This window comes from Argiope bruennichi, chromosome 10 (assembly GCF_947563725.1).
Source record: "Argiope bruennichi chromosome 10, qqArgBrue1.1, whole genome shotgun sequence".
Classification (NCBI taxonomy): domain Eukaryota; kingdom Metazoa; phylum Arthropoda; class Arachnida; order Araneae; family Araneidae; genus Argiope; species Argiope bruennichi.
The window spans coordinates 63,551,412-63,579,262 of NC_079160.1; the positions used below are offsets into that span (position 1 = coordinate 63,551,412).

At 25.4% G+C, this 27,851-nt stretch overlaps 1 protein-coding gene across 1 annotated transcript; it reads left to right on the forward strand.

Annotated features, from left to right (window-relative positions):
- The first annotated feature begins 14 nt into the window (after nucleotides 1-14).
- LOC129988586 (mutS protein homolog 5-like) lies at nucleotides 15-20,472 on the forward strand. Its single transcript, XM_056096839.1, has 18 exons — nucleotides 15-160; nucleotides 247-309; nucleotides 1,908-1,979; nucleotides 2,107-2,163; nucleotides 3,094-3,166; nucleotides 4,625-4,734; nucleotides 4,837-4,917; nucleotides 6,176-6,221; nucleotides 8,656-8,697; nucleotides 9,367-9,463; nucleotides 10,800-10,889; nucleotides 12,778-12,904; nucleotides 13,645-13,794; nucleotides 14,403-14,477; nucleotides 14,610-14,747; nucleotides 16,132-16,269; nucleotides 18,069-18,142; nucleotides 20,182-20,472. The coding sequence occupies exons 1-18, from the start codon at nucleotides 116-118 to the stop codon at nucleotides 20,300-20,302; spliced, it is 1,599 nt and encodes a 532-aa protein (XP_055952814.1). The 5' UTR covers nucleotides 15-115; the 3' UTR covers nucleotides 20,303-20,472.
- The last annotated feature ends 7,379 nt before the right edge of the window (nucleotides 20,473-27,851 follow it).

A 27,851-nucleotide genomic window follows, 5' to 3' on the forward strand; every position in this document is an offset into this window, starting at 1 on the left:
ATAGAAATTTGATTATTATAGGCGTTGGTTCTTATTTCCTAGTAATGATCGAAAATTGCTTGAAGAGCGACAAGCAGCTGTAAAATATTTTGTGTCTTCAAAAAATGCAGATATTATGAATACCTTACAAGGAAGTTTGAAACATATAAAATATTTGCCCGTAAAATCTTTTATTCTCATTTTGTATGCAACTTCACAACCTTGTATCTTTTATCTTCAAATGCATAATCATTTTTTTCCTAACAGAGAATTATAACTCGTATGAAAACTGCTCAAGCATCCATGAATGACTGGCAGTCACTATATAAGGTATTGTTAAATTTTTTTTATGACACATACATTTTATTTGCATTTTTATCTTGGCTAATGTTTCTTCAAGATATTTCATCCATATTTATTAATGATAAATTATATCAGTTTTAATGACAAATCCAAAGTTTTACCGTGTTCTTTATTTTCTTATAATTTAAAAATTATTATAAAAATAAGAATTAAAGTATCCCATTGGAATTTTTTAAAAATCTTTTAATAAATTTTATTTGAAATTCCATTAGAACTTTCAATAATAAACATAACAAGTTTGCATGATAATAAATAAAAACACAATAAATCATTATACCTTTACAAAACTAACATGATAATAAAACAAACGATAAATCATTATACCTTCACTTCAATCCTTTTTGCATTCATAATAAGCAGTTAAATGTTAAAGGGACATATGCTTGATAATTTCTTGTGGAATTAGATTCTAAAAACTTTATTTATTATTCACTCAAATTTCTATGCCTATGATTACTTCACTCAAAATTGTTTACCTAAGTGAATTTTATATACTTATTATTTCGACTATTAATGTACCAGCAGATAGATAATATTTTGTATGTATAATGGATGATGGGGAAAATATATATTACCTATCTTAATTTTTATGTAAAGTTTGAATATGATAACAACCAAAATCATAAGTTCTATAAATCCTATATAACAGAGGTAAATGTGAAATATATAAAATCATAAATATTTATCTTGTTTTCTTTTTGGAAAAGCCAGCATGTTCTGTTAAATAGCTGAAATTAATGCTTTTAATTTTATTCTCTAATTTTCATTTAGCCTATGAAATGGCATTTCTATAACATTTTTAAAGGATTTCTGATTGATATATTGCATTCTGGTCCCCATATTATGTTTGAAATTTGATCCAGTTGACTGATGTTTGTAGTTTTCACAAGTTGAGGGGGGGGAGAAGAAAAAAAGAAAAAGAAAATAAAGAAACATCAGAAGAACTTTTTTTAAGTTTTAATTCAAAGATGAATTTTACAAACTGTCATTACAATTACTCTTCTTGTTATCTAACTGTCTAACCAATCAATCAACTGACCATATCATACCATAGAGAATAAAAGGCAAATTTACAAAGCAAAATGCTTCAGTCAGTGCCAAAATAAGTTATAAGAGCTTTCTATTTTGCTTTTTACTTGGTGATAATTTCTTTATTTATGCTGAAAGATTTGTTTCGATGACATGAATTGTTTATTCTCGTCTTCTTGGCTATCTAAAATTAACTTCTTAATTTTAAACTACTATAGTTTGATTATAATTAGCAGATTCAATATTAATATGGCATTTTGAAATACTTTAATGTACTTGAATAATACTTGTAATGTTTAATGTTAAGAGTTAATATATATTAGTTGCTAAAATAGTATATCTGCATTTCTTTTCTTGGCAATATCAGCAAAACTACACTAAAGAAAATAATAACTAATTTGAAAAAATATATATTACACTGTCATCTTATGGAAGCTTTTAATTCACTTTGGACTATTATTGTATTCTGTTTCTCAATTGTTAATCAAATGTTTTTTCTTTTGAATTTTTTGAAATTATGTATAATTATTTTACAGACTGCTTATCATGCTATGTTAGTTGGTGAAATTTGTCGTTCACGTTCAAATAGCTTGGAAATTTTTAAGCAGGTATGTTTTTTAAGTATGTTCCTGATAAATTCTGAAATTCATAATAATTTTCAAAAGGTAGTTTTATGATTATAAATAGCCTATTTAAAATATAGTGTTTGTTTATAATTTTTTTTTTAATTCTTAGATAAGTGTAGTATTTTCAACTGATTTGTTTCGAATTGCAAGCTTATTGAACAAAATTGTAAGTTATTATTGTTAATTTATTTCCATTTTTTACTTATTATTTATTTTTTTTCGTTTTCAATTCCATAAGTTTTTGTTTAATTCAGTGTTATTATGGATTTTGTTCATAGGCATGAAACCTAAAAGATCATGATAATAGCATGTATTAGTATACGTTATAAGAATGTAATTAGTTAGGAGAAAGTTCAGATTTTTTTTTAAATAAAAGGAAAGCTATTTTTAAATTTATCTTTATTAATTACACTAGATAATCTAAAGTATCAGAATTTCACTAATGCAGTATGTAGGTTTTTTTTTCAAGAATTTAAATATAATAAACATTTCAATTGGCTTTTTTATTATTAGTTAATAATTACCTTTTTACTCTATCATTTACCACAAAAATTTTTCATTTAATCAAAAAAATTTTAATAAGTTCTATAAAAAGTGTCCAAATTGTAATTATTTCAGAATTTATTTGGCAAGTAAGAATAAAAATGCTGGTTTTATTATATGAATAGTTGTTTTGTATTAATTCAAATTCAGTTTTGGAATAAGAATAATTTTGAATTATTTATTGAATAATTTTAATAAGAATAATTTTAAATTATTTATTTCAAACCTAATATTAATTTCTGATAAAGTATTTTTCTTATTGTTTTAATTGTTATGTTAATGATAAGAGATGTTACTGGTCCAAGAATAATAACTTTGATTTAATACAATATTTATTACTTTATATAAAATAACATTTGGAATTTTAGGTTTTAAATATGCATATGATTTATGATACTATATAATTTGATACTTGCATAAGTTTAATTATATCATAAAAAGCATTATTTATGCTGTCAAAAAGGTTTTTTTAAGAAATTCAAATTTAATTGTTTTACAAAATTAATGATACTAAATGGAAGTGATAAATAAAATGAGTTTCATTATTTCATAGATTGATTTTGAGGAGTATGCAAAACAGAATCATTTTGTTGTGAAACCTGGTGTAGATAGCGAATTAGATAAAAGTGAGTTAATTTTCATCCCCTTTTAATCATGATTAAATTTTAATTTTATCTGATGAAAAAATTGTATTGCTGTTTGGATTATTGTTATTAGTAATTTAAACATATAATATTGTTATCCAAAATTAAAATTACAAATTTCTTACAAATGAATGCAATTTTCAATTATATCCTAAACTCATGATGCAGCCTCATTCATTGAACCCAGTTCATGAAAGAAATTGGCAGATGCACATTGAGAAAAATGAAAATTTAAACATTTCTGAAATATCACGATTGAATTTGAGATCGCTTTGTGGGATATACTTTCAAATTAAAAAAACATACACACACCTTTTGAGAGATATCCAAATAAACTAGCAAGAATAAAAAATTTTTTTAGAAGTTTGGAAAAAATACAAATTAATGGCAAAAAAAGCATCTATAAAAATAAATACTCAATAAAATAATAAAACATGTGATCCGATCCATTTAGCTTGCATTAATATATTCATTAATTAAGCTTTTTAGAAATTGAGTTGTTTCATTCTGTATCAAATATTTTTTAATAACATGCAATTCGCAGAAACAATTTCACATAGAAGTATTATCATGATGCTAATAAAGAAACAAAATAATTATCATTTTAATATAATTTAATTTTATTAACTCCCATTTTGAAACAGCACTGAGGCCATTTTGGGATGGACTTTAAAATTTTGAACAAGCTCTGTCACTCCCTTCCTCCACTAGTCCAAACTTCTGCACCATGAAAACTGGACATTTGATCCTGATAGATTTAATGCTGAAATAATGAATCCAAAGTAAGAAATGCAAAACAAAAAAAGAGAGAACTCATGCATTTCTTTTTTATAATTACATACAGTTTTATAACATGCCTTCCACATACTATCCTCTCCACTTACTGCAAGTGCTATATTATATGATTAGTAACATATTCATGAAAATGCATTCATTCCATTAAAGAAAAAAATTAAATAAATCTTCATGCTGGTTTGAATTTGCAATTCTATATCATTTATATTATAAAATACTTTATACTTACTATTACAAAATATTTTATAAATCTCTTAAAGATAACTGTGTTTTTTGGAAAGAATTATTTTTATTTTGTGCTTGAGAAATGTTATAGTTGAGCAATTTTATTTGCTAATTATTTGTTTGTTATTATATTGCACTATCAATTATTTATTAAATTCTGTATATTGTATCTAAGATTGTTACATATCCTATATTAGTGCCCAACAAAAATTATTTGTAAATGTGGAGAATTATGTAATGAAAAAAAATGTAAAAGAAATTCAAAAAATTTAAATTATTAAATTTATAAGAATTATATGCAAATATCTATTGTTTGGTAGCAAAATTTCATTAATTATGAAAAGCTATGAAAAGTATTTATGAAACTAATAATTTATATAAATCTAATGATAGTGATAATAATAAACATAAATTTTTTAGTGAAGCGAACCTACAATGGCCTTCCAGATTTCATGACTCAAGTGGCTTACCAAGAATTGCAAGATCTCAGTCAAGACGTCCAACAATGCAGTGTTATATACCTTCCACAAGTAAATTATTTTCAGTTGAATTCTTGCTCTATATGGATGTTATATATAAACTACAAGTTTTAGTTAATGAATGGTTGTTATAATTTAATATTTATTTTTTAGTTAGGTTACTTGTTAGCCATTCCTGCTACTGAACATATGAAAGGAGCCAAAGATTATTCTATCCCAAATCTGCGATTCATGGTAAATTTGTTTTATTTTATGTTTCAAATTTTAAGGTTTAATTGGAATATCTTAACTAGCAAATAAATGCTTGAAATACTAAATTTACTGTATTCTAAATGAATCAATTATTTTGCTTTTTAAACAAAATAAATTTTTTAAAAGTTACTTTGGAGTAGTATACAACAAGTTTGTAACCATTTAAAATATTGTAATCTTATATCTTCAAATAAAAGAAAAATTTCATGTTTCATAAACTTTTTGACCATGCAGCTAAAGGCTTTGATAAAAAAAAATTATGCATTATCTCTCTTGACAAAAATATACATTTATATCTAAATTTGAAGCTATTCCTTTTAAAAAAATAAAACTTTGCACAGTATTGCATTACTTTCAGTATTTCAGCCATTACTGGAATGTAGTCTGGAAACTATTTTATGCGCACATATCCATAATCTTCTGAATTTTACTTTGGCTCTCAGTGATGGGATTCTTTCAGTTTTATTTTTGCAAGAAAGAGAAAGTCATTAGAGAAGCACAGAAGGAATAACAAATGGTTGGCTAGAAATTCATATGCATTAAGAACTTTACGGGATTGATCATTTATGTCATAAAAAATGGTATAATTCTGATTAGTTTTTCTAAATTTTGTATATCAGATATTGAAGAATTGAGTTATAAAATAACAAATACCAAAAAAGAAAATGTTTTGAATAATATTTAGAGGATATGAATCATTCATTGTCTCATCAGCATATTAATGCCAAGCATGTCCAATACATTTAAATACAATTTCAAGCAAAATTTTAGATTTTCTTGCTTTCTTCAGCCTACTAGAGATATATAACTGTAAAAAGAAATTCTATTTAACAATTTCCAGTACTTCCATTGTAATGTGTTATATTGCCATGTTAAGGTTCTAGGTCATTCATATGCTGTTATTTTCAGCACTCTGTATAGCTAATTTTATCTTCTTGTAATACCTGTATAAATGATTTTAGTTTTATCATTAAAAATTATTCATTAAAGTTAAATTTTAGATATTATACTGAATTAAATCTACATTATTCTTGCTATCTTCTTTACCCTTTTTTTGAAATTTTAAGTTTCTTCTTCTTTTCCCTAATTTTCATGGATTTTACTCTCTTTGTCTTTAGATCAGAGTTATGATGAAACTTCTTATTAACTGAATGTAATGAAATTTTTCCCATTGAATTTTTAAATTTTCTTCTGTAATTATTTTATAATCATTCTTGATTCAACTTTCTTTTTATTTTAGTTCATTGTGAATGATATTGTACATTATAAAAGTGCTAATACCAAAAGTATGTTTTTTTCCTAGTTTTAGTTTATCAATTTTTTAAATACATTATAAAAATATGTGTGCAATTAATATTAAAAATATAGTTTTTCTTTAATTAATTTTAATTATTTTCTAAATTATATGTCATTGATCTAAACTGCAAAACAAAATAATTGTTCCTGTGTGTATAAAATCAAATCAAATTAAACTTATGGACTTACCAAATATCATTAACTTATTATATATATATAAAATAAACAAATTAAAAAAATGTAGCTTATTATAAAGAGCAACAATTTATTTTAATGTGCCTAGGAAACTGATGCTTATTGTAAAATGTTGACACTGTTTTCAAAATGCTGGCCTCTTTTTATTAATCTATAGTATATGTATTGACAAACTTTCAAAAAATATTTATTAAATCATGAATGTGCATTTGTACAATGTTTGGTATTGTTCCTTTTGAATATCATTCAATTTTTTTTTACTCAACGCTTGATCCAATGCATTAAAAAAATCTATTGCCATTAAATCTATTACAAAAACCAGCAATTCAAAGCTTAATCCAGCATATTCCTAATATTTTTCTTTTTGAACTTTTGAAACGAAGCCCTTGAATTGCAATAGAGTATTGCTAGCACTCTCGATTGTAGAATTTAACAATCTGGCAGTGATAATAAAGATGATTGCTGCATTAGTTACCTTCTAACATAGGTATTTCCCATAATCTGATTTAAAAAATTGCAAATTAAAAAAATATAATGGTAGGGAAAATGCTTATTTCCTATTTTTTAAGCTCAAATTCCACAAAAATTGGTATTGCATCCCATTTAATTTGGGAGAAAAATTCTTAATCTTCAGTAGATTCTCTACATTAATATCATTCAACAGCTGCTTACGGTTATGTGACATTAATATCAGTTTTATGTGATTAAATATAAGCCCTTTAATATTTCATTTCCTTTCCATGATTAGTCTTCTGATAATTTTTAAATAACATTATTGAAAAGCTAAGAATTTCAAAAATTATTGATTCTAGTAAAATTTTTCCAAATTAAATTGAGAGTTTCCTTATGGTTTAATCTGAAAACATAAATAATAATTTTAAAACATAGTTGTATGAAATATAGCACTACTGAAGTGAAAGTGATATATTTTTTAATTATTTATGACATGACCGTTCTGACTGTTGCTTTTACAATGAAATGATGTAGCAGATCATTTGCTTATAAATTTATAAAAATGCATGCTTTTTTCTAATAGCTTAAGAACACTTCATGTTTTTATAAATGCAAATTAATAAAACTGTAATCTGAAAAATAATTGTAAAACAAATACATATACAATTTTTCTAGCTGGGGCATAATTTTAATTTATGCATGTGTACTATTTCTTGATAGAAAAGAAAATGCCATCCTATTTACGCCTGAATATTTATAAAGAATAGAAAGCATGAATTTTTGGTATCTGGATTTTAAATGTTAAAGAAATTTATTTTTTTAATGTTGCATTTTCATCTGCTATGTAAATGTTTTCCATTTTAGGGTTTCATTTTTTTTATTTTGCTTTAAAATGGATTACACTTTGGATTTAATCTCAAATTCTTTTAGAAGACATAAGAATAAATAGATATCGGCACTTCTTTGTGTCTAGTTTTAAATCAACTCTTGCACTCAGATTCATTTTTTTTTTTTAGCATCTCCAAGATATCACTTTTTTAAAAATTTATTTGAAGATTTCACTTTAATTTATCATTGATTCAAATTGATTGTTCTTGTATAAGAATGAATTTTAGTCAGGTTTTAATTGCTTACTTATTATTGGCTTATCCATTTTCTTTTTTTTAAAGCATTTTCCATTTTCTTTAGACAAAATTATAAGCAGATATTTTTAATATATTGTTTCATCAATCACAATTTTGTTTCAACAGCATATGGTACAATATTCTCTTACCAGCTTAACACTTATGAGATAAAATCCATTCAGCCTAAATTTTTTAAACGTTTTTAAATTTTTAACAATAAAAAAAAATTCAAACTATTTAATATATTCTATAATTTTGGAAAGAATTATGAAAAGATTTTATGAACATGCAAAATGAAAGTACATTTTAAGTTTTAAAGTTTTAGTATAAGCTTCTTAATTTGTTTGTTAATAAACCATTTTAACTTCAATATTGTGATACTATTTGCAACTCTGTTGCACAAATTTTTTATGCAACAATTTTTATTTAATTTTTAGTTTTAATGTATTTCTAATATTTTTAAGCATTTACAGTTATTTAATCATATTTTCAATTTCATAAATTTCAGATGATTGTTTCATGCCGTAAAATAACATCAGCTTATTCATATTTATTTTAAATCATAAATTTAATTTTTGTGACTGACTTGTTAAAAAATATTCTGTTCTTAATTATTAATGTTGTAAATAGCATTTTAATATTATTATTTTAGAATTGGATGCCCTCCTTGGTGATACACTTTGTGATATTTATGGTATGTATGATATCAATTTCTCTAAAAGATGAAACCGATTGTCTGAATAGTTTGCTCATTATTATTTCAAATTTTTTTTATATTGAACATTATCTAATGAATGTTTAATAAATATTTAATAATTCCATCTTTAACTTCTGTAATTTTTAAGATATGATTTATTCTTATGAATATATAAAAGCAAAGCTTAAAATAAAACTAAATAAATTAACCTATTTGAAAGATATTTTCTGGGGGGGGGATTATGAGGAAAAACATTACATTTAGAGTGCGCTAATTCTGCTACATCTAGAACACATATGAAATTTTCCAAAATAGGAACATTAAATAAGTTTTAAGATTCTTCTTCTTTAATAAATAGAATAAAATGGAAAATTAGAAAAAATGAATGATCTAGTCTGAAGACTTTATAAATGGCTACCTGCAAGCAAGGATTCAAATCAATAATTACTTATAAAAATAATTATTTAAGGAATTAAAAAATATTTGCTAATGGCATTTTTAAAGTCTGTAATTTTAAACTGAATGCAGTGAAATCAATTAATGAGTTTTTCTGCAATTAAAAAAATTATTATGTTTTATTTCGAATTTTTTAAAATGTTATTTATTCTAAAATAAAGTATGCTATGCTTTTAGATAATTTAAGTAATTTAAAATTCTATTTCACAGATAAAGAAACACAAATAATGCACAAACTTCAGGATGTTATTTTAGAAATGAAAGATGTTCTCATTGGTGTGATGGAATATGCTGCTAAACTGGATTGGTAATGCATGTTCATCTTGATTTTATAAAATAAAACTGAGCTCTCTACAATTTGTTTGTAATGTACTGATATCGGCAAAAGCTTGAGTTGACTTTTGTTATTGCTGATGTAAGTTTGAATAATGTATTATAGATTACTTCAATTATATAATTGTGCTTCTTATCAATTCTATATTTGGTTTTCAATTAAGGAAGTTAAGAAGTCAAGATATTGACAATTCATTTGCATGGTAGTCATTGTTGATATTTTATGGACAAAGTGTTCTTAGAAAATGCAATATATGAATAATAAAAAAATACTATAGATCTATGCATATTTTTGCTGCTCAAATATACCATGGATCTGTCTCCTTTATATGCATCACAACAACAAATGTACTTAACAAATTTGATTCATTATTCTATACAAATAAGTTAACTAGAATAATAGTGACCAATTTTTTTATGAATTTGTTTCTAAACTTTTAAATATTCTTATAATGCTGCAACTTATTTATTTTTTGTGAAAAGTTATCTTTAAATTAAAAGTTCATTTCATAGTAAATCTCCCAGATTATGAATATCTCTGTCTCCTTCTAGAAATGAAAAACATACTTCCCATAATTCTTAAGTGTTTGTAGTCTATATTACATCATTAAAAATATTCTGCCTGCCCTTTTCTACAGAATGTAGATATATAAAGTGTTTAAACTTTTTCAACAAGCGACTCAAAATCCTCAATGGTGATGTTAGGCACTATTCAGATTTTAAAAAATTACTCCATTCTATCATGAAAATGTATTTATTTTAAATATTTGATTTTTATTAAAAGTTACAACTTTTAAATCACTGAAATGTTCTTTATATAAATAATGTTTTTAAAATTGACATCAATGTCTACAGTTATACAATTATTACTATTTTTTTAATGGAGATGATAAGTTTCATTTTTAGATAGTTTTTATTGGTTCAACATGTTATGACTTATAAAACAGATATTGTAAAATTTTGCATATTAAAATTTTTTTCTTTTATGATGATTTTCCTTTTGTAATTAAAATTTAATACTTCAAGTAAATTAAATTTCCTTTGTATTTTTAAATTATCTTGATTTCTTCAAGAAATAAAATCTTAAGAATTTTCAAAAAATATGCTAAAGAACTTTTGTTAATGTTACTGATGGTCATCAAAGTAGACAGGGATGTGATAATTGCCTAGTCCCTAACAGAAATTGAAAGCTCTTTAAAAGAATTTTTAAATATTTTTAACTTTCAATCATTCTACTTCATGATAATATTATATGTTAAAGTATTAAAAATCATTATAAAAAATTAAATCTAGAATTTTAATTTATTTAGCCTGATTGCTCTAGCTGTAACTGCGAAAGAATATAACTGGGTTCAGCCTGAAATATCTAATGATGGAGATTTTGTAGTTGAAAAAGGAAGGTATGTTAAAAATCAGCTTTAATAATTCATAAAAACACACTGCATTATTGAATATTGCCTTGTAATAGAGGTCTTGCTTTAAAATCAACTTAATAAATTTAATATCTCCAAAATTCTTCAGTATCTCTTATGTAACTTGGTGTGGATGTTGCCATTTCTGAATATAGTAATTAATGAGTATCGTGTGAGTGTTTCAGAAAAGAAAAACATATTTTCAATTCTTATAGCTATTATAAAATGGAACAATATGGTGATAGTATTGTTCATTAATTTATTAAATAAGGAGTTGGAAATATTATATTGTTAGTGCATAATCAACAAGTGCATTAATAATGTAATGTAATACTTTATTTTATTGGTTTTTTTCATTGGATATTTACAATTTTTTATTTAACGAACTTTTAAACAAACAAATAATTAATTTTAAGTTATTGATCTCAATCAAGCACCATTTATTTAGAAAGTAAATTAAGCTTTAAGCTTTCATGAATTCTTTAATTCCTCTTTTTTTTTTTTTTTTTTTTTTTTTTAATGGTTTTAATTATATTTGTATGGAAAATGCTATGAGAAATTTCACTTTTACTTTTCACTTTTGTAATAGAGGTTTGTAATAGATTCCCTCAAAATTTTTTTTATTAATAAGGTTTGTACAAAAGATGTCAGCTTATAAATTATAATTTTTTACTAGTCTTGATTTCTATGAAGCCATTATGGTGTTAGTATATTATTTTTTATGTATATTATTTGAGATTAATTTTATTAATAATATTACATGTAATACTGATTTCAGGAACTAGTTTTCTTTCTTTCTTTTTTTTAAATATTTGTCATATGTATTTTGTTTTCGTCTTTATATTTCTGCCTATCAGTTTTGCTATCAATAAACTTATTTTTTATTTATTGAAGTAGTAATGAAGTAAATTTATCATGTTATTTACTTGCTTAGGTTAGCTCCTCTTTTTTAACTTGATTATTATTAATTAGTAATAACATTATAAATGGTTCTAATTCTTCTTTTTGGTTAAATTGAAATTTGTCATAATTCTTGATTTGCTAAATATTAATAGATAATAATTTCATATCTGTTAAAAAATTTTTATACAAAAGCAATAGATAGCAGAATATAATAAATTATTTAATTATTAAAGCATTATTTTATTCTTTTTGGTTTTGTAATGCAGTTCTTCTTTCTTATTTCATCTATAATTAAAGAGAATTTTGAATTAATTAGTTATCTTAAAACTTTAAATAACTTTTTTTATCAGTACATAATATTAAAAATTATTTTGTTTCCTTTAAGACATCATCGAATGTAATATATTTCTGAATAAACTTTAGAATGATGTAAAATTTTTAAAAACCAAACAGTAGTTGTGTATTTTTTTATTGGATTACATCATTTCATCATCAAATTATATCAAACTCATTTTATTTTTTGAATTTTTTGCTTATTTTACAAAAAGTTGAGCACTTTGGAGTTGTTTCAGAACTGATATAATGAGGAATATTAATTGTGAAAAGATATTTACAAGCCATTACATACTGGGATACAGCTAACATTTAAATAATGCTGTGAATTTCAAAATTTATTACTGGGAAAATGTCCTTTGTATTCATATGTCTAAAGTTAAAAATAATTTAGCTCATTTTGTTATAAATACTGATTTCTAATTGTTCAAGCTTTTTTCTGTACATTATTTTTATTTTTTTATTACCTTTCAAAATAAAGTTTTTTTTTTAATAAAATTATTTTTAAAAACTATAAAAAATTTTTGTTACTTTAAAAGCTGCATTTATATGAGGTAAATCCTCTTTTATAGCTATTGCTATTATTAGTCATTACAAAGCAAATCATTTGTCAAATCAAAAACTGATATTTCTTTAATAGGCATCCACTGCAAGAAATGTGTGTTCCTTCATTTGTTGCAAATGATATTTACAGTGGAGGCAATGAAAGTAAAATAAAAATTTTGACTGGTCCCAACTCTAGCGGAAAAAGCATCTATTTAACACAGGTTAAAATTTATTGATTTATTTTATTTACTATTTTGCAATAATTTCAGAGTAAAATAAATATATTGCATTTAAATCAACAAAGATGCAAGGATGATTGTGACCTTTATCAAATTAATCTAAATAGGTACCTATAGTAAATTGATAAAAATTACAATTACTATTCTTTAAAAATATACTTTTAAATAAAATGTTTTGAAAATATATTGTATAAATAAATTACTAATTAAAAATACTATTAAATTGTAAGTAAAAAGTCATGTGCATTAAACTAAAAATATTGAAATAATGCATTTAAAGTTAACATTTCATATTCCAAAATTTAAAATATGGCTTTAGTTTTTAATATAGTAAATTAGTGAAATTAGCTTCATTTCACTAATTTGATAGAAATTAATATTGAAGAAATAATTATTAATATGCCACTATTCTTAAATAGATCCTCTAATTATCATTTGATTATTTTTACTTTAGATAAAAACTGTTTATTCTTAAGAAATATATTATTACACAATGCACACTTATGATTCTGATTATTGTAATGAAACGGCATATAACATTTTTCTCATTGATATAACTAAAACATGTAACAAAACTGATTATATTTTTTCTATCATTTTTCATATTTAAACATATTTTTATTAAATCTAAATTTTGCTGTATTTTGAATATTTAATTTTAGTTTTTAATGATTTCAATGATTTGGCTAAAATTTTCTTATTAGATTAATTTACACTTTTAGATTGCTTTGATAGCTTTTATGGCTCATGTTGGAAGCTTTGTACCTGCACAAAGAGCAAAAATTCCAACATTGGATAAAATTTTTACCTGCATTTATTCAGCTGAATCTGTTTCTCTCAATTTATCAGGTTTTTTAATTTCTCTGAATCAGGTATTTTAATATTTTATTTTTTCCCATATTTTCTGTATTTTATTTTCAAATTTATTACATAAAATATCTAACAATTTTTATTACATATTAGGATATTAATTATAAGTAATTTCTTGTATTGATATTTCTTGAATTGTATTGAAATCGTAGTTAATTTTATTTTTTAATTAGTATATTTCTGAATATTTGTAAGTAATAAATCTCCTTAGTTTTAAAGCTTACTTTTTTATTTAACATTTTCTTTATAAGGAAGCTATGTTTCAATTATTTATATTTTTAATTGCAAATAATGCAGCAGTAATTAAGCAGATGTGACCATGAGATGGTTAAATCAAAATAGTATTTGCCACAATTGTAGTTACTTTATTCATTTATAGTTGTAATCAAAATTGAAACCTTGTGCCCAGTTAGACAAATTACAGCATTGATTAACTAGTATTCTTTTATAGCATTACAAAATTTCACGTTTATGCAAAAACATAAAAGGGCAGGTATGCCTTTGTTTCATTTTAATTAATTAATTTAAGATTTTCATTTTTACAAATATTTTATTTCTTTAATATTTGTTGTCTTTTATCCATATTTCTTAATTTCTTTACATTTTCCAGTTTTCTGGTGCTTTAAATAATGCTACTGGAAAATCTCTAGTTATTGTAGATGAATTTGGTAAAGATACTGAATCAGTAAGAAATTATTACTTATTTTTGCAATATCAATCCTATATTCTTCAAGAAGTAAATACCGAATTTTTTCTTTTGTGATGATAATTTAAAAATTTACTATTTCATATTGACTTTTATTTTCTTACAATGCAGGAAAGTGGTTTGGCTCTTTTGATAGCTAGTTTGGAATTTTGGGTTCAGAAAGGATTAGCATCTCCTCATATCTTTCTTGCTACTCACTATCAGTCTCTGAGTACTTTTTTCTCTCAATCTTTGTCGATTAAATTCCTGGTAAGGGTTTAATTCAATAATTTTCTTTATATTTTTACCCTAGAATCAGTTTATGATATAATTTAGATTTAAAAATATTATTATACTACCTACATGTATATTTTTCATTTTCTGAATACTGTTTGCCAAAACTACTGCTAATATGTATAAAATAATGCTCCTGTTTTTAAAAAAAATTGTGTTTAAAAAAATGGAAAAATGGTCACTGTCAAAACAAGATATAATTATTAATAAGATTAACAAATTCCCAAGATAATATTGAGTAAATTTAGAGATACTAATCTTATAATGTGCAACATTACTTCCAAGTCGATGAATGCTGTAACAAAATTTTATCTATTTCACATTTGCATCAAAATTGCAAAGAAAATGGGATGGGAATGATCTAGTTAAGGATTTCCCAAACTATGTGTGGCTTAAAATATTTTTAAAATTTTGCTTACTTTTTTGAAATTTTTATATCTTAATGTTTAAGCTTGAAAGTATTATCAGGCATAAATACTTTAAGGGGGGAAAAACAATTCAAATACCTAATGATTATTTTAAATGTTTATTTTTAGGAAATATTTCATACAATACATAATTTTATCCTTCCATATATTTTAGAAATTTAACTTCTTAATTTTGTTGTCTTATTCTAATAAAATACGGATCCAGATGGCAAATAATTTTATTTCTGTTTAATCATTTTAATAGCAACTTTTTTTTTGTTTTGTTCTTTTAATGTAAAACTAGTGAATTCTGTACTAAAACTTGTAGAAATTAATGTGCCTTCAACTAAGAATCTTATATCATTTCCAATTAATATTCTTTACCACTGTAGTATTCTACAACATAGAGAGCTATTTTTAAATCTATATACAATTTATAAAATTATAAAAACAAACTTTTTGTAAAATATTCTTTAAAAAATTGATTTTAGGTTTTTGGCACATTTCTGTAAATTTAGTCTTTGTGTGAAAACTATTAAACTATTGTGCATTTTATTCATTTACTTAACTAGACTTTTGTATGTCTCTCATCTTTCATTATTATATATATGTATCAACTGATGATCTTGGTCTCTTTGTAATTATGCTATTTTTAAACATTAGTTCAAGCTTTTTCAACATTAGTTCAAACAAAACTACAAGGAAATAATTACCTCTTAAATGAAGGAAATATTTCTCTTTGATCTTGTAACAGGAAAAGTCTTCTCGTTATTGTCTTCATAATCATTAAAACTCATTTCATAACTTTTAATAAATAATTTATGCTGGTGGAAGCAGTACAATTTAAAATGGAATTGTGTATTTTGTATTTGAGAAATTTCCATATCTGCTGTTACTATTGCTCTTTCAAACATCTATTTTGTTGAATTTATATTTAAAAGTACTTCTTGTAGACAATGGATGTTATTGAAAATGAAGAAGATCTAGCATTTCTCTATCAGCTAGTAGAAGGTACAGCAACATCTAGTTTTGCTTCCTTTACAGCACTGAAAGCTGGGCTGTCTAAAAAAATAGTGAAAAGAAACCTGAAAGTAAATTAAAATTCTTTTGTACTTTCTGTAGACTCTCATTAATTTCATTCAAAACCCAATGACTTAAACTGAGAATGTGAAACTAATAATGAAAATGTGTGTCTGTTGATGTTCTATAGTTTATTTATCTAATTGTCTAGTTCTATAGTTGAGTAGTTATCTAGAGCTTCTGAATTTGGCATAAATCTACTTTACAAGACTTTACAAGGCTGTTTTGAAATTTTAATTAATTATGAAGATTTTAGCATTTATTTATGATAATTTCCAAAAAACATTATTGCACAAAAATTACTTTTATGATTTAAAAATTCAAAAAATATTTTTAATGCCATCGAATTATTTTTGGTTCAATATATATATTTTCAATTTAGACAAATGTGTTAAAAATATTTTTTTGTATAATTTTGAACACTACTATTAACTACTGCGATAAAATGCAAACAGTTTTTTTTATCATAAAGTATTCAGTCATATGATTTTCTTCTATTATTGAGAGTTAAAAGAGAGAAATATTCTGTCAATTATCTCTGATGCTTGCATAAGAAATTAGGAAATGTATTTTCAATATCACAAAGCACATTGCACAATTAGAAGATAAGTTTCCTAAATAAAATTAATTTTTCTTTGATGCAATGGTATTTAACTCAATTTGAAAGGTTCACATATACAATAAGCAAAACAGATGTGATAACAATCCTGTATAACAATTTTAATGTATGTCATAATTTGATCATAAAGGACTTTATCATCAGCTCAAATTGTGTAAGATATTTAAGTAAAATGGTATAAAACCAGCATTCATTGCACACCAGTAAGTCACCAAAAGATTAATGCCAAGCATTTGCAATTTTTTCAAACAGTTATTTTGCACAAAAGAATAAAATAATTTTGCAAAAAGTTGCTGTGATTTTAGAAATAAATATTTCTTATGAAACATTTATAGTATACAGTGTATTTCCAGCATTCTATATAACAGTTCATTTAGGCATACACAAAAAAATATAAACCAGGTATTTTATATTAAGGATTTTTTTTGTTATGTAGTTAGATATCTAGAACTAAAAAATAGATAACTATTTTACCTGAGTTTTTAGAAAATTGTTAATTTATTTCAAAAGTCATCATCTGAGATGAAATAATTAAGTGTTTAAAATGTCATACTGATGTATAAAAGAATGTTTTAGCAGCTTAATGATGCTAAATGTTTAATAGCTAAAGCATTTTATTCTTTGCTGAATTTGAAGTATCATATTAATTTAAATGCATATAATTTCAATGTATCCAGTATTATTGTATCAATGAATGCTTACCAAAACATAAGATATTATAAAGTTGTATTTGCATTATTTTCAAATTCATTTTATTCAGCGTAATCCTATATTTATTTTAAAGTCATGTGTAAATGCCTTGTTAAAAAGAAAAGTATATCTGAACATTGAAATATATATATATATATATATATATATAATATGAGAAATGTTAATATTATGAAATTTATGTATTTGAGACCAAATATTTCTTTAAATATTCTCTCAGCATAGGATATTGCTTTAAAGTTAATTGGTTTGATTATGAATACATTTTATAGAATATGAAATTTGCACAGTTACCAATCAATTTAAAATTAAATATTGGTTCAATAACTTAGACATTGCAAATCAATCCTCTTTGCAACAGGATGGAAAATTGATTTGGATAATAATTATTTTCCATACATAAAATAAAAGTTTGAAATGATTTAATATGGGCTTGAAATTAATATAAAATTTGGTTAATTTGGATTATCAATTTTATTTTAGATTGCTGAAGCTCTTAAAGCAAGAGAACCAGTTTTTCCTGAAGAATCCAGTTGGGTCCATGATAAATTAAGAAGGTAAGGCAGTTTCTGTTTTTGAGTATTCTGAAAGTGTTCCTGTAATGTTTTTGGATGCACATTTAAGAACAAGCATAATGTAACAAATTCTATACAAGATAATTTATTATTTAAAGTAACTAGATTATTTTTAAAAACTATCCAACTATATTTATATTTTTTGAGTAATATACTTAATTTAATAATTTTTGATTCCCTTATTTAAAACTTATAATTAATCGGTATTAAAAATGAATTTTAAAATCAAGCTTTCAATTACTTTAATATTATACTTGTGTACTTACAAATACATTTTTATAAGCGAATTTTCAATTAAAAACTAATAGATTGAATAAAATAATGCAAGGTAATTCAAAAGAAAAAGCTTTGAGAAGTTTCATTTGATTTAATAGTATTTCCCTATTAAAATTTTTTGAAATAGTTTTCATATTAAAATTGTAATGATGCATTTAATAATATTTTTTATTTAAATTAAAAAAAAAAGTAACTTTAAAAAAATTATTAAAAGTTAAATTCCCATTTGTTTTGAATTCTTCTGACTAAGAATGAAATTGATTCCATTTCCAAAGCCATATATTGCCTTGTTTTAAATTTATATTAATATACATCAATTTCAAAATTATTGTAATTTTTAGCTAAGTACATAATTTATTTGATTAAAAATGTTTGTTTTTTATGTAAAAAGTTTATTAATAATGTAAGACTTTATATGTATATATGTCTTTCATATGTGTATGAATTTCAGTTTATTCATGTTCTAAAAAAAAATATTTTCTAATCAATCAAATTCAGTCTTCACTTTAACTTCTGAGCTGTGCAGGCTTTTATTTTCTGCACTCACTGAAACTGAAGTACTATCTCAGTTAAATTCCCTTCTAAAAATATATTTAAAAGATATATTTTAACCTTCTAAAGTTCTGATATCTTATTAAGACTGTGTTTCTGCTTATCTAAAATTCAGATAAAGAAATCTTAATATCTAAAAACTGAACTCCTTTGAGGAATAAAGAAAATAAGCAGGAATAAAGGAAAGATTTCTTTTAAAAAACTCTGTACTTACTTTTCTTTCCTGGAAAAATTCTATTTTTCTGAGGAAAATTTATAATTAATGTTTTATTTCTGGTTTTAATAATATGTTTATTGGTAAAAAAAAAATACTTCCTATCATAGAAATAAACTGACTTTGTTATTAAAGGCAATAGACCAAATAGTAAATAATTGAAGTTGATGCAGTTATTATCAGATTATTTCTTAGGCAAATCCATATTGAATATAAATTACAGAAAAAGTAAAAATTATGTAAACCATTTATTACAAATTGTTATGAATTGATCCCATATTTTCATATTAATTATTGTAGCAGAATCATAATTTCTTTATAATTATTTCTTTATCTTTTAACTTAATTTGCAAACATATGGATTAAAACTATAGTTGATTCATATTTATAATAAATAATGTGTAAACTAGAAAAAAACACACACTATATTGATATATTTATATATCAATGTAGAGTAATACATTGATATATTTGTATATTAATGTAAAGATATATTTTGTATCCAAAATATGTGAAAACAAAATGTTTATTATATTGCAATGTAAAATGATATTTATTTTGAATTGATGCCTTGTCATTATTTGTTTGAAATATTGTAAAGGATATACAAGTATTATTTTTGAATGTTGTAGACCTTTGTAGGGGTTGATGAAAGTGCTTTATGAAAAAGTGTCTTTTATATGTTAGTTAATTATAAATGTTTCAAAGTTCAAGGAATAAGAGAAATCAAAAGGTAAAACAGAAATTAATCAGGAACAGCCAATCAGAATAAAAAAAAAATCACTTTATTATTATTGTTTAAAGTATTAAAAACGTTAGTATAATATAAAAACACACAATTAGTTTTTGAATAGTTATTATTTAACAAATAATAGCACTATAAACTGATCTCTAAGCTTTTTATGCTTAAAGTAAAAATATACAATTTTAGATGCATCCAAAATACCTCAATATACTCATTTTCAAAATTTCCTTTCAGGTATTTTACTATTTTTGAAAAGTTTTCAACTCTTGATATACATATAAGCAATCCTCAAGATTTTTTGCAATTTGTCAAGGAAGCAGTCACTGAACCACACACCATAATTCATCACAGTTGAAAAGAAATAAAATTAGACCACTAAAAATATCTTTTTCATTAATTAATTATAATTTAATAACCTTCAGCAACTACATGATTTATTCTTGTAAAAATAAAAGAAAATAACCATTAATGATGCAAAGTTTGTTTTTTTTTCATTTATGTTATCAAAAAATATTAGCATTTTAAAACAGAATCCACCATTTATATTCATTACATCCTTTTTCTTAGACAAAGAAAACCTTCTCACTTTTTATTTTTACAATTCATGTTTTGTTTTAATTGCTTTAAACTTATTAAAAATATATAAATAAATTACAAAATGATGTAATCTTATTAAAAAATAAAAAATAAACTTTTTTGAAATAAAATTTGAGTGGTGGTGAGTTTGGCAATTTTTCAATTAATGAGAAAGAACTTGTGAAGACATATTTTCAAAGATTTGTAAAGCAACAGATATGAAAGTTGCACCAATGAAATGCTGTACGCATGAAATGGAAAAATAAATGAGGTGGGAAATAAGAGAAGAATGATGAATGAAAGTTTTTTTTTTATGATTAAATTTCACATTGAAGAAATTCATAACAAGCATATTCTTCATTAGTTCTTCATACCATTTACAGAATTTGCTTTCCCTTTAAATAAAGGCCTTAAAGCATTAAAAAAAATGATGTATTTTTTTATTGTAATTTATCTTTATCAAGTTTTTTTACTGTAAAAATTTTGATTGTTTGATTTAAGTATCTGTATCCCCTTAAAATGTATTATCCTAATAAAAAGGACGATTAAAAGAACAAAATTTTTCAACTATTTCTATATTACAAATAACAATTTCTAAAGTGAGCTTTTTCTTTGTTCTTTACCATCCTTGAAGGATATATCCTGAACCAAAGCCATGACATCAAGAAAATGCTGATTTCCATCACAGTAATGATGCTTGCACCAATATAAAGGCCCAGAGATCCACCAATATTACCTTCAAAATACATTCAGAAAATGAATAAATTTTGAAAAGCAATTTAAAACAATATTGATTATGGATTAGTTACTTAAAATACTACAAAAGAGATGAAATTATTACTTTTATTTTCATACTTTTCAACAGATATTGTATGCCAGAAATTCTTAAATTTTTTCTCCAAAACTTTAAAAAATTTTCTATTTCTCAAAACGGATTTATGTGCATGAATCTTTATGCATTAAAATTTAAAAGCATAAATGGAAAGTTAATTCATGAAAACTGCTAACATATTTTGCTCACAGCAATTTTACTATCATTAATTATTTTCATCAGAAGAATTTACCATATTTTAAATAATTTGCGTTGATAATGCTGATAATTTTTAAACAAAAATTCATTTCATACTCTACGTTAGGAGGCTTGTAAGTAGTAATAACTGATGTGACTACATTTACATTATCAATAAAAGTTTTACATATACTTACGCTTTTTTTTATTACTTTAAGGAGAAAAAAATATACATGAAGAGACTAATGAATGAGAATATAATGTATTTTATTAATTTAATATAATTATGCTAATGCTTTATAGCAATCAGGGATTTAAAAAATGTTTTTTGTCCTACTTTTGTTTCCAATCTAATTAATTTGACAATTTACCCCTTTTGAGATGGATTTGATACTACTTCATCACATAATGGTATACATGTGTGCTGAAATGAATTATAGGCAATAACTCCTGTGGTTCATATTTTAGCATAGCTATCAAATGATAATTTTCTGGTGTCATCTTGCATTTCTGTTTCTGTTTTTATTTTGACAAATTTAAGAAACAGTCTGTGTCAAAAATTCTCATGAGTTACCTAACTTTAGAAATGATTGATACATACAGAGAAATGAAATTTATGATTGTTCTACTTACTGAAAATGCTGGAAAAGGTCGTTGTTCGGTATTGGAAATACATGAATTGATGTGCATCATACAGTATTTGCACACGGCTGGAATAAATAGGAAAAAAATATTGAAGAAAAATCTAATATAAATGTTTAATAAAGGAGAAATACTGTTATGAATTGGGTAGCAAAGGTTAGTAAGGCAAATAATTAAATGCATGAATAATAAATTCTTTTTTCAGTGTATATTTTTCGGTTTTGCTATAAAGAACTGGGTTGCATTCTCTCATCAACTGAAATATTCTTATTGGAGTTATATTTTGATACAATTAAAGCATTGAGACACAAACGGGCAAGAAAGAGATATAAAAGGAAACAAATAATTTATTTACTGCACATTGAGATGCATTCGTTTAGAATAATTGCACAAAATTACATATAACAGCAGTAATACCAATAAAAAATGCTGATATTTCTGGAATAAAATCTACTTTATTCTTTCCCTCATTAGTAGACATTTCCCGTTCTTATAAATATGTTATTCAATCACTTCCCTCTATTTTGACACATATATCCCCTATCTGGCTTACAGTGAAAACTCATGGAAAGAAGACAAATTCTGAAGAGTAAAATTCTTCCTTTTCTTATGAACACGCCATAGTTATAGAGAAATAATAGCATATACAAAGACTAGACAATTGATAAGAATTGAAGATTACATATTGAAACTGTCTATGAAATGTTTCAACCAAATAAAGAGCTTTCCTAATCCAATCATCAACAGTCATACTGTGGCCACAATGAAGAAAACATGTATAATCAAATGCCATTATTAAACGATCTATTTCCCTTAAACCACCTTAATTCGAAATAGTCTGAACTGAACTCTTTTGTTTGCAGTCTTACTGAAACTTCGAAATTATTCAAGCCTTTAACAATTAACTCCTAAGCTTTATTGTGATTTCTGTAGACAAACTTAAAATGTATCTCAGCAAAATTTCCGAGGTTTTCAGAAGTCCTGTTTTATACTGAGGTAGAGAAAAAGTACATAGACAATGAAAGAGACTGGTACTTGACTAATTATGCTTGATGAGTGTTGATATTTTATAATTCGCATTTTGATTAAAGTTTTGTATTTTTAATAAATTTATTTAGCAATTAAACTAGTAATTTTTTAAAATTCGATCTGCTTGCGACTTTAGTCAATTGCTTAGGCTGCCTGGTTGGAAATTCTCCACTATAGATATTCCTAATTTATCTGCAGTCGCGGCTAATATTCAAATAATGAGGTCCTAAATAGAGGAAGATCGAAAATGCACACCAATGATTCCGTAAATTCTTCCAAATATGTGTCATTGTTAGTGAATTACTATTATTACTAAACTAACTATCACCGAAAATATAATAATAATTTTAAGCATTGCTGCAAAAAAATAGTTGTTTACGATTTTCTTAGAAAATATTTTGTTTCCTTTGTTTTTTGTCTTGTATTTATGTTTAACTCGATCAGTACTGAAAGCCAGGTCCCAAATGCCCATTCAACAAAAATATGGCGCGTGCTCTAAATGCATAGATATCACTAAAAACATTTCTCTACCTTTCGTTAAAAGTAATTGAATTAATACCCGATGAATTTTATTGTTAGAAATACACATCCAAATGGGTGGGGGGGGGGTGAGAGGATTTCTGAGAACTCTCAAAAGATGTCCTAGCATATATTTGCTTAATAGCTATCAGCTAGTAAGTCTACAGCAACCCTTTAAGAACACGAGATATCATTACGGTTCACAAAGGTGAAGTTAATTTTTTTCTCATCTTTGACTGAAAAACTCGGACATTCCAGGATTCTGAATGCCCGAGCAATTGAATGTTCGAATGAGTTGAGGAATGAAAGAGTTAAACTCGTTATTTGCGTTATTTTACATTTCTACATAAAAAAGTTTAAATGTACTGCATCATCCCTTAAGTCGATTATTCTCAAACAACCCACTCTAATAAAATGATGGCAACTACACTACATGCCGTTCTTATATTTTTAAACCATCTAATTGGGGCGACCATCTCCCTTCTTCTCGTGTCCTATTCAAATGGCGTAAATTGGCCTATTCACGTAAAATTTTGATTAATTTTTAATTAAAGATTTGAAAACTCATTTTCAATGAGTACCTACAACTCAAAAAGCAATTACGCCAAATTTGTTTATTCTACGCTATAGAACGTTTCGAAAGATTTTGAAATTTGTATGAAGGTTTGTTGACATTTGGCAGTTGCCATTCGGTAATAAGAATGATTTTTGTACCTCGTACGTTTTTATACATGTAGGTTTTTTTTATAGATTTTATTCAGAAACAATGATTATTTTAAGAAGTGTTTATATCAGGATTTTTATGTTCAATGTACATCGACATGATTATGATTAACTGCTTAGATAATAGTGTAACACTATTTTTCACTAGCTATCGCCTATGTTTGCTTTTCAGCCACTTTACTCCTTGCTTTTTCTACCGCAATAAAATTGAAATAAGTTTTTTCAATGTAGAGTAAGTAATAAGACTCTTCAGATTAAACTATATATTGTTATAAATCTGTAATGTTATTTCCCAGCAACATTACAGATTTGTAATGTTGCTGTTGCTTACAACGGTCTTTCCAATGATTAAACTAACCATGCTGGGAAGCAAAATTACAGATTTGTAACTATATATATATAATACAATTTTTTAAATGAATTTTTAAACATTAAGTAACGTGCATTTATATTTCAAGGAAGAAATATGCTTGCCTGATATTTGCAGAGCCCATTCCCATACAAGTGACCGCAGTATGGTATTTATAGACAATGCAAGGCTCATGGCAATCTTTAAGAATATAAGATACTGGAAGAGACAAATAAAACAGCTAAAGAGGAGCATTTTACAAAATCTGTGTAAAAAATATTACTGTAGTTATAAGTAATATATATATATATATATATATATATATATATATATATATATATTTTTACTTAGAACTGTAATTTTAATTTTATATATGGAATTTTTCAGAGAGCATGCAATCATGTGCAACAGTAATTTTTAGAACATATTAAGAAATCCTGTGCTGCGCCTTGTTTCATTTTTGCAGCTATTGGCATCATGATCAGAAGACTCTCTTGTCGTTTTTAACAAAACCATCACAATTTGGCGCAGTTGAATATTATGATGTTGTAATAATTCTATTATTTTTCAAATGTTTCTAATAATTGTTGATTACATTGATAGCCAGGCACCTTTGGCAACCATCTGGTTCTTCTGGGAATGTTGGTTGTGAGTAAGTTATATTAAATCTGTTATATATAAGTTAATATTCACGATCCCTCAATAAAGCATTCTTAAGCAACAATTTACCAAAGACATTAAAACTTTATATTAATAGCCTTACATCTTTTCTATTCATTATATACATTATATCTAATTGCCTGCAGTCTTTTACATTACTATACACTTTTTTTATTCCTCGGGTAAATTGAGCAAATAATAAGTACAATATTAATTCCTTAGAAAAAAATAAAGCCATAAATATTTAACGAAACAATGACCCGGCTATCCGAATATAAGTTAGCACGATTATTACAAAACGAAGAGAGCTAGATGAATAAAATTCGGTGCATGAATTTAATATTTAATGTGTAAATTCTAATCAAAAGTTTGAATCATATTCATCAAGAAGTTGGCTTTTTGTCTGTCTGTACTTTCACAAGCATGTAAGCTCTAGAACTCAAAAATACGATAACTTAAATACATCAAATTTCATACCTGATTTTGTAATTACAACTGCAGTTTTGTATCAAATCTTCGTTTCAACTGATTGGTAAAAACGCGACTAAGATTGGATTTTTCAGATATTTTTCACCGAATGACATTGATTAATCACTAAAAAATTCCCCTGGGATCACACGGTAGATTAAAAAAAATTCACGCCTATGCCATGCAAGGCCCTCTCTGAGATAATACATTTATTAGAGAGAATGTTGTGGGGATAGCTCTCTCGTTGTATACATACACAGGAATTGTCGAATACAAAGTTAAAAAAAAATAATCTGTATTAGGTTTATTATACATTTAGATTTATTATATGCCGGCGTCCTTGCATAGGGGTAGTGCATCTTCCCCGTGATCTGGGCGCCCCGGGTTTGAATTCCGGTTCGGGCATGGTTGTTCTTCATCTGTGCTCTATCTGTGAGGTGTGTGAATGTGCTTTCCTGTAAAAAAGGGTTGTGCAAGCGAATGTGTGTGTTTCATCTTCATATGAGCTAGAAGTCAGACTTTTGCCCTCGGGTGCTCAGGGGTCTTTACCTTCAGAAGCTACTGCACTCCCTTTCCGTGGTAACGCGGACACGACATCATCATCATCATTTATTATATGCATCTTCATATTCCTTAAGTTTATTATATGTTCTATGTTTATTATATTTTATTATAGGTCAAATCTTGGTTTCATTCGACTAGGAAAAAAGCGTTTGAAATACAAATTTGATTTTCGAGTACTATCAACTGCATGGCATACATTAAGAAGCAAAAAAAAAAAAAAGTCCTAGCATCACACAATAGATTTAGTAAGTCACATCAAAGATCCATATCTCGTAACTATTCATCTTGCCGTGCATTCGCGGCCTTAACCAAAGTCTCAAATTTTATGCACGATGACGGGATGATATTCACTTTTAATAACACTTTTATTAAAGAGGAAGGGAATACACCTTTATTAGAAGTGAGGGGAGTAACGCGTAAGCGAGAAAATTTTTGTGAGACTTTCTTTTTCCCTTTTTTTCCTTCTTCTTTGAAATCAATTAGGCAAAGAGCTCATTTGACTTTTGGTGAAGATATACCTGTAGCTTTACAACTATTATTTAGTTCATAATTAGCCTATCTGTTTCATAACTGATATTTAGTTGTTACAGATCACCAAAAAATAGTAAAAAATGATATGAATAGGCTATAATTAGATGCCTTTGGAAACCAACTTTTTATCAGGTAACAGCGCCCGAGTTACATTTGAATTGAATCTTTTATGCATAATTTGAAAAATTCACGATTTGTTTAATATTTTATTTTTAAACGTCAAATTGTTTAACGCATTTAAAATCTGTTATTATAGTAGTCTTGCTCTGCATTCCATTAGAAATTGTTGTTGTTTCTAATGGCATTTGTCATAGACAAGCCCGCTGACAAAGTCAGCGATTTTAAACCAAGAGAGCGTTCTCTTGTTTTTCAGTAGCGCCATCTAGGGCCAAGAGTACGTCTTAGCTACTCACGCGTCACAATCTTTTTTACGGGGCAGACTTCATTCATGCATTTCATTCACTCATCCACGATCGTAATTTAGATCTGAATCAGAGAACGATCACCTCTGAACCAGTACCTCCAATGGTATTACTCTCTACATGGAGGACTTTGTGGCCACGACAGATTAATATGTGCGCCAGCAACCACACACACGGAGAGTCTTCGGCCGGCAGGTTTCGAACTCACAATCCAAAGGATGCAAATCCAATGCCCTACCAACCAGGCTATCCCGGCCACTATTAGAAACTTCTTATAACAAATAAAAATGATTACTCTCCTTTTTAAAGACAAGCTTGATTATGCATTTACTCACAATTACTCTTTAGGCTCTTTGATAGCAGGCAGTGATAAACATCCGAAGGCTCACATATTCTTTCCGCAGTTTCACCT

Bases quoted from the DNA above. Each gene is read 5' to 3' on its own strand.
- LOC129988586 (XM_056096839.1), top strand. From the start codon at position 116: ATGAATACCTTACAAGGAAGTTTGAAACATATAAAATATTTGCCC. The intron at 4,918-6,175 runs GTAAATTTGTTT...TTTTTATTTTAG, and splicing joins TCCCAAATCTGCGATTCATG to TTCATTGTGAATGATATTGT. The intron at 9,464-10,799 runs GTAATGCATGTT...TAATTTATTTAG, and splicing joins TATGCTGCTAAACTGGATTG to CCTGATTGCTCTAGCTGTAA.